At 36.1% G+C, this 8,676-nt stretch overlaps 1 protein-coding gene across 1 annotated transcript; it reads right to left on the bottom strand.

The window, feature by feature from the left end:
• Positions 1-351: 351 nt before the first annotated feature.
• Positions 352-8,367, bottom strand: LOC109216928 (probable inactive histone-lysine N-methyltransferase SUVR2). The gene is made up of 9 exons (XM_019381150.1): positions 8,284-8,367; positions 5,478-5,729; positions 4,667-5,246; positions 2,333-3,480; positions 1,724-1,986; positions 1,470-1,536; positions 1,320-1,370; positions 1,077-1,173; positions 352-596 (listed from the first exon to the last, which is right to left on the bottom strand). The coding sequence occupies exons 2-9, from the start codon at positions 5,664-5,666 to the stop codon at positions 583-585; spliced, it is 2,409 nt and encodes an 802-aa protein (XP_019236695.1). The 5' UTR covers positions 5,667-5,729; positions 8,284-8,367; the 3' UTR covers positions 352-582.
• Positions 8,368-8,676: the final 309 nt, after the last annotated feature.

The following is an 8,676-nucleotide window of genomic DNA, read 5'->3' as shown; positions in this document are numbered from 1 at the left end:
CTGCAACCCTCTCTCGGACCCTGCGTGAACGTTGAATGTTTTGTGTACTGAGCTGCCTCTTTTTTTTAAATTCATAATATGCAGTTATTTCTGACTATATTTCGATGTTTGAATGGTATTTGGGGGGGGGGGGGGGGGGGTAACATTTCCATGGAAGATTTACTTACATACTGTCAGTATTCAGTAGCATAATTTACCATGTTACACTAACGAACATTTCTGCACTTGTAAAGCCATACTGAGTTCTTTACTCAGTTTTAACTTTCATGACTCCGCGAAAATGCTAGTAACTTATTGCTGCAGAGGCAGAGGATTAAGAAGTAAAATACTGAATGTACGAAACAATCAACAAAAAAGAACGTGCTTTCCCAGTATACTTGTATGCAATTTCACCAAAACGTAACATCAGCATTTCTTTTTTTGATTGTTAACATCAGCAGTGCATTTCAAAAAAAAAAAAAAAAAAAAACTAGTGCTTCTTGATTTCTTTTTCACCACTAATGCTTCTTGATTTACCTATTATCTATATGAGCTATCGATGCGGTCAGTATATCATCCGCGAGAAGGAATCTTCATCAGGATCTACTTCCTAGCTCCTGCAAGTAAAGATATCTGATTAGATATAAAGATCAAATGAAGCAGTTCACGATCAGCAAGATATTTGAAATGAAACACATGCACAAAACGTTTCAATTACTAAATATTTCGATGCACCGAAGGTCTGATAGGTAGAACAGTAGCAGAAGCAATACACTTGTTAAACAGTTTCATATAATGGGCGGGAAGAGATGCATATGTAACGGGAGAAAAGGTTAGAAAAGGAAGCAACTAAAATGGTATATATGAAGCCAATTGCATCTTCAATGAGAATATAGCCGGGGAACACCCAAGTATTATTGAGGTTTTCAATATATTTAAGCGAGTACTTGTGTGGGTGTATTTAATGCACTTCTGGCACATAGTAATAGGTATCATAAAGCTCTAGAGAAGTACTGAGGTCAATATGCACATGAAAATAGGAGGCAGATTTCACTGCTGGGATTGTATAAGAAAGAGGAGTAAAAAGATGAACTGACTCTTCAAAGACTTGATGTCTCGACAAAGTTCGCTTCCACAGCAACACTTGAACGCTTTCACTGGATGACTATGATCGGTGAAGTCAATACCATAATCCTGCAATATTTCATATTTATAATGATTCTTCCCGAGTCTAAGTCAACAACTAGTTAAAAAGATAAATTACACTTATTTTTGACTTGTGTACATTAAAATGAGAAAGTTCTAAAGTCATAGTGTTCAACATAGATGGGGGGCATTACCCAAGTTAACTCTTCTAAAGCATTAACTTTCCTCGTAGTGAAAAAAGCAACCTGCAGTGACATGAAAAAAGATTTGATGTGAATTTTCCACGGATTTCTAAATAACAGAGGGATACTTCAAAAGGCTGCGAAAACAAAGATAACAAATACATGGTAGTAGTGATGATCCGGAGTCTCTACTTCAACTGGGATCTCAACCAAGTTAGCATCATAACATCTGACCAAGATAAAATTACAATGTGGTTAGTTTCAGTCCACATTGGGAAGAGAAGAAGAAACAACAAACTTTTCTTCAATGTAAATACCAAGAAGAATAATGGAAACTTCTAACCACCTATCAGCCCATAAGAAGAAGAATTGGACACCTTACAATTTGGAGTAAAGGACGAGAATTGGCGACTAACCTATGATTAATGAACCTTGCAACATTTCCATAAGAAGTAGCATCCAAACAAAGTGCCTCTTCATCCTTCAGGACACCTTCCGAACCCCAGTCTGCATCTAGCAAAACTGGGTATGTGTGTCTCTCATCAGCGGTTTGCGTGTTTCGCTCATACAACTCCGTGTTGGTCACTATTTCTCCTACATATTCACAGACAAAAGCACCTCTAGGCAAATCCTCCAGTGTCCTGAGCCCCCAACCTTTTCCATGAGCTGTCATAAACACCTGACATGCAGGATAAGAATGTGTCAAGCAATTTCTTAATACTCAAGGTTTCTATAAAAGTATTCAACATGCACAAAACCTTTTCTTTTTCTTTTTTGATAAATCAGACAAGTATGATTTATATCACACCAAGATGGCAAAAAACAATATGTACAATATAGGCTTGCAGTTCAAACCACAATCATCTATCATGCTTTCCCTGACCAAGAATTTATATGACATAAAAGTCATTTCTAATACTCCTAACATCATTTTCACTATTAGTGAAACAATCTCCTCTTTCTTATGTTCCAAATGAGCCGAAGTGGTCGGACCTGAGACCCTTGGTTAGCAATATTTTTCTAACCTGCAATGGCACTGCTATGCCTCGCTGAACAACACGATTACCACATCCCCTGCTGCAGCCGCATTTATGCCAGCACTCTTTGATAAATTTCCTCACCAAATGACCCTTGCACACGCCAGACATGCTATTGTTCTTAGACCTTTCAAGGGGACAGTCTTGACAATATACTAAGCCATGCCTTTGGGGTTCACGATTCATTGAGATGCAATTCTCGAGAAACTTTTCCTTGAGCAAACCACCTGATGTGTAGGCAAATTCACCCCCTGTTTCACCAGCACAAGCACAGGGTATATCTAGAGACAAACAATCCTCACTGCAGTTTGAACAACAGTTGTCATCCGATATACGAGCAAGAAGAAACTTCACATATGCATTTTGGAAAATAATGTTCTTAGGTATGTACTTAAAGACAGGCACGATCTCATGGCTGAATTCATTGATCAACGAAACTCTGTGCTCCTCTTGACCATTGGTGATGTCTTCAAAATAATAAGCAGAACTAGGAAGACCAGGAGATGAGTTGTTTTTCTGAACAACCAATGAATTCTTCATCGTTGAAGGCGCAAGGAGTTTAAGAACCTTATTAGTTTTGTCCTTTTCAGCACCATGAATCTTAGTACCATTAAAATTCATCATATAGCACACTATATCCCTATTTCCAGAAGCTGGAAATTTTGGAATTTGAGGTGAGACTTTGATAAGATTCGACAACTTGAATGAGCCATTGCTAATGTCTGGAGCAAAGTGTAATTCATGATTAGCAGCATCATATCTCACACCGACTGGATGAAGTTTCTGAGACTCTATCCCAGCTGATGGCCCATTTGCTGGCCTAGCCTTGGTGCCAGCCGTCAGATAGCATTCACACAGATTTTCCATCAGCCTCAACAGAGAGAAACCAGGTTGAGAAATTCGATAAGACTTCATATACTTTTCCTCCATCCGCTTCAAGACTGCATCTAAACTTGGTGGACGAAAATTTGATGAGGAATATGGCTTATAGACAAAGAAGATCTTCACGTCCCCCTTCTGAGAGGAAGCAATATCTAGTTGTGATGAACTTGTCACACCCTTTTCATTTCCCTCTATACCCAAATGTTCAGAGTTGAGAAACTCCAAGTCTTGTCTTTCAATTCTTCTTGAGACATCTTCAGATAATTGACAGAAAGGAGTTATTTGTAAAAATTCAAGTCCAAAGAATATGAGAGAATAAAACTTCTAGATTATAGATAGTATTCACATTTTGATACGACCGGAATTTAACAACAAATCTAAGAGGAAGGGAATGCAAATAAATGATTCCAATTTCAGAAGTACGATTTACCAATCAGGGGCGGATTTAGGGGGGCGCAAGGGTGTTCACCCGAACACCGTTCGCCGAAAAATTACACCGTATATATAAGGCAAAATCTGTATTTTACCTCTATATATTAAGTTTTGAACACCCTTAACACAATCCAAAAGTGTAGTTTAGTGGTCAAGGGTGTTCAAAATCTACATAAGGTCATGGGTTCAATTCCCACCAGCTACAAAAAAAATTTTTTGAACCCCCTTCGTGGAGATCCTGCCTCCGCCACTGTTACCAATTGATATAATTTCCATGTGGTTTTACCCAGAAAGAGGATTTAGACCCCCATCTGATGCAACAAATACTGATGTTCTTTATACACATCCCTTTTTCCTTTTTATCAAACAAAATGTTAAAAATTGGACCTACTATGAGCAGAAACTAAAAGAGTTACTGTAAACAATAAGAATCTCCACGCAGCTATCTTGTATAAATTCAATTTAAGATTAAGACCCAGAAAGAAGGAGGAGAAATTCTGAATCATCTTTAATCAACTTCAAAACAAACAGACAAGAAGAGATAGTTTTCCCTCTCAATGAAGAGTAAAAGACATAGCCTTTCCGTTAACAAGTGTTTTTAAAATTGGTAAAATTTGTAACTTTGGAACTTCAGAAGAAGGAATGTATATCAGTGGAGAAAGTTGCATCATAGCAGTTTGACTATGCTGTCTTTCTTTGGCTTTCAGATTCCACACTAACTTCTAGAAGAAAGTTGTTGACATTAGCAAGTTAAATCTTCTCTGTTTATACCTTTTAGTCAATCATTTCATTATTCATATTCTGATTTAGGAAACAACCACCAAAAGAAGCATACATGGCAACAAGAGAAACTTTAAAATGAAAAATCCATCAAGAAAATATCAACTGAATGGGTATCCAAACTCGAAACAAGGAACAATCCATTCAAAATTTCAAAGTTTCAAACCATGTGTGGGAAGAGAGACATATGGATCTTATTATAGTAAACTCTAAATATCGAAGAAATACCTGAAGGAGCAACAGCAACAGGAACATCAAAATCTGGCAGGTTATCAGAAAATGGAACATTTAGAGGCATAGTATCACTAAGGTCGTACTCAACAAGAGCACCATTGTTGGATGCATCAGAAGAACCTACAACATTTGGCTCTTCCTGGCAATCAAAATGCAGTCTTCTTTTGGGTAGCAGAGCAGGATATGAAAGAGATGTATCGCCCTTTTGCTTTATAGTTAAATGAGGTGATAGATTACAAGGTCCTTCCATGTCATCACCAGAGAGCACTACCATGTCATTAGACAGTGTTGAAACAGGAGAAGCTTCTGAAGAACTCTGTTTCTTACCTTTGCCCTGATAATCTTTCAAGAGAAGAGGCTTCAGTTCGACATCCTCAGCTTCATAAGACTCAGTGGTGAACCCATCCATCTTCTGCTTGCTGGGAGATTGCAACTCTAAAGTACATGTGTCAGCACTAGGACAGGGATCATGTTTAGCAGGTGAGGAATGATTTCGTTGAGAGCACAACCTAGATCTTTTCAGCGGTGGTTCAATTTCTTCTGGTTCATCTTCCAACAAGGATTTCTGCCTTTCCTGATCATCAGTGAAACTATAATCAATTAATCACATGCATTCTCATCGGAAATTGAAAGGAAAGATGTGAAGATGAATGAACGGTCTGTGTTTCATTTTGTGCATGATATCAAGATAGACACAAATATTACCATACATAATCTATAGAAAGAATTAACACATTGCAAGGGGTATCGAGTGATGATGAACAATGGAAATAAGCACGGAAGCATAAGTAACCATAGGGCGCACTTTTGACTCCTCGCTGTCTATAATAGACTCCAAAAGAGCAGAATAATTCTCGTCTTCAATAAGCTTCCAGTTTTTATCGTACAGATTCAGAAGGTTCCTCAATACTGGCTTCACAATTTCTTCAGTATAGCCAAAGACCTCCATTGCCTCACAGGCCCTTTTCACTTTTGAATTCGACTTTGGCGCCATTTATATAACCAATGCAGAACTTGAAGGAGCTCAATGAAGTTGAGGTACTGCAGTAACTACTTCCTTTAACAATGCAAAAAGTAGAGTTAAAACATTACTTTTTGACAAGGAAGAGCAAAAACACTACATCTGCATTAAAACCACAAACAAGAAAATACAAAAACACCATCTGAATTTTACCAACATAATGACTGGAAGAGCATTAAACTTAAGAATACTAACTTACTAGATGGCATTCCAAGTTGAACGGTATCCAGTACAAATCTATGAGGACTCCTAGCATATTTTTTTAAGAAGCTAATAGGAGGTGTAAAATATTGGTTTTATCAAATGATGCTACATCAATTAAAAAAATCACCGTATGATATTGTTAAGCATCAAGTCAATACATTCATTATGTCCAAAAACTCCTAATAGAGCTCAGTCTGAAACAGTAAGTAAAGACTCGAATGCACAATAGTCACTTCATGAACCAAAATACAATTAATGCAGTGGGAGAATTGTTTCCTGCATTTCACCAAGTCATGTTTCATCACTGACATCTTCTCTATTACTATTTCTCTTTTATAAGTAAACATGTTCTCTATAATCGAAAGAAATGACAGAGGAATGGAAATCATAAGAAGTTCATACAACAACAACTACGCCCTAGTCACAAACAAGTTGGGTTCGGCTATTATAAGCAGTCCATACTTGTTAAAATTTGTTGTACCGGACCTATTCCTATTACCAACCAAAAAGAGCTATTTATGCACAATGTGACAAAATTAATATTGCTAAGAGAACACACATTGTCACAACTCACAAGAAAAGATGTAGTAATATTCCTAAGAGAATACACATTGTCACAAGAAAAGATGTTAATGGGTGTTTTAAGATACATTGTTGCGAACAAATTTTAAAAATCTACAAGGACTTGAAGAAATTATTCCCATGACAGTTGCATGGTTCCACAGAGCATTAGAATACTAATTTAAAAGAAATTAAGTCCCCACTACAGTTGTGTCACAACAACTTCCTGAAATGTTATTTGAGGTTCTCTTTAACTGCAACCTTGCTTCCAGAACTCCTTTTACTACTACCTCCATCCCAAAACAAACAGGGGATTTTGAGTACAAAGGTTAACATATCTTATTTCAGTGAAAATTTGGACATTCGTTTATTTTTACATATTTGAATGTACAATTAAGAAATACATAAATCACACATTACAACAGTTAAAGAATGTCTTAAAATATTAAAATATTATAGTCAAAGAAAAAACTATTTTGCTCACCAAATAGTAATAGTGTTAAAAACATACAATTAAGCAAATAAAAGTATACTCTCTCTAATAATTTAAGCTTTCAGATAAATGATAACACACTTGCACCCAAGGGTGCGGCCTATTGATGTGGATTAAGAATCATGAGGTCTCATATTCAAAACTTAGCGGAGGTAAGAAACACTAAGTGTTTTCTTCCCTTCTCTCCCGACCTTGGTGGACAGAATTACGCGACACATGTGCCGGCGGGAGATAATAGGTATCTCATGGAATTAGTTGAACAAGTGGCCCCGGACAGTCGGACACCACGGTTATCAACGAAAAGAATGATCACAAACTACAATATAGTATCAGAACCAGCAGAAGACTCCCACCCATTATCCAAAAAGAATTCACATGCGCTTGACCCAACCTCACACGTAAAGGGTGTGTCGAAGACATAAATTAAGTAAATAACAATACACTCTCTCTAACAGCATAAATAAGACCTTCCTCCCAACATTTACCATCTGATAGACAGAGTTACCCGATACTCATGTTTGTGAGATATAGCAAATACCTGGTGGAACAAGAAGGTGCAAGCAAACTAGCCGGAAACCACCAGAAGGGAGAAAAAAAAATAAGAAGAGAGAAAGACAGAGAACGGCATTATCAGCATCTGTTTGCACTCATAGTAAGAATACCAAAAAATCATAAATAGAGGAAACTCTTCTGTTATTTTATGAATATTTGGCAAAAACAAAAACAGAATAAACCTTTATTAGTGCACGTAAGAAACAAAACCACTGTGATTTCACCAAATCATAGAAGGAAATCCCCTATTTAACAGATGAAACATAAAATAAAAATTATCAAAAAGAAAAATCACCAACACCGTAGCGTATTAAAATCGGAATCAGGTGTTACAAAAATAAAAAATTACAAATAACGTAACAACACAACAAAATGTGAAACAGAGCAGATTCCAAATGAGACAACCAAATTTTTTATTCTGAAAACATAACGAACACAGCAAAAATCTTCTTAGTTCTGGGTTTTTATAAGCTTGAAACTACAAAAAAAAAAAATACATTAAAAAGGGAAAAGCATTGTATATCATATTTTTTCATGCATGAAACCATTTTAGCTATCCAATATTAATGGGTTATATCCCAACATGAATAGAACTCGGGATCATCCTTGTGTAACCTCATTGCAACACTGATCCACTAGGGTTTTGTTAAAATTCTGCGAAAAATCCAAAAAAAAAATTGAAAAAATTGTTCATGTTACCTTAAACTTGATTTTCAAAAAAACAAAACTTCTGTGGACCATACTTTGAATGAACAGTAAAAAATGGATAAACTAAAATACCTTTTACTTTAGCACCAAGAAACGTGTTGGCTGTTGGACTCCTTTCTCTAGCTCAAGGTTCTTCAAACAGGGGTGAGCCACACTGTTAAATACCAAATGAGACAATTTAGCCTTTACAAGTTACAGTGATAATTTATATCATTTAATCATAGTTAAGTAACCAGAGTTAGGTGATAAATATACAAGGACACATGTCCTATATTTATTGGTCTAATATAAATATTTATTTTAGAGCATGGTAACAAAATATAAAAAAAAATATGCCATTTAATTGTGGTTAAATAACCATAGGTAAATATAATAAAAGAGACACATGTCATATATTCATTCGTTCAATATAAATATCTATTTGAGATCATAGTTAATAAAGGTAAAAGAACTACTGGGACATAT

Source organism: Nicotiana attenuata, unplaced genomic scaffold (assembly GCF_001879085.1).
Source record: "Nicotiana attenuata strain UT unplaced genomic scaffold, NIATTr2, whole genome shotgun sequence".
NCBI lineage: Eukaryota > Viridiplantae > Streptophyta > Magnoliopsida > Solanales > Solanaceae > Nicotiana > Nicotiana attenuata.
This window is presented reverse-complemented; position numbering and strand designations above follow the sequence as displayed.

Coding starts and splice junctions, on each gene's coding strand:
- LOC109216928 (XM_019381150.1), bottom strand. CDS start 5,666: ATGGCGCCAAAGTCGAATTCAAAAGTGAAAAGGGCCTGTGAGGCAATG. Junction 1,371..1,469: donor CGGATCATCACTACTACCAT/GTATTTGTTATC, acceptor ATGTCACTGCAG/GTTGCTTTTTTCACTACGAG. Junction 1,174..1,319: donor CTTTAGAAGAGTTAACTTGG/GTAATGCCCCCC, acceptor GAAATATTGCAG/GATTATGGTATTGACTTCAC.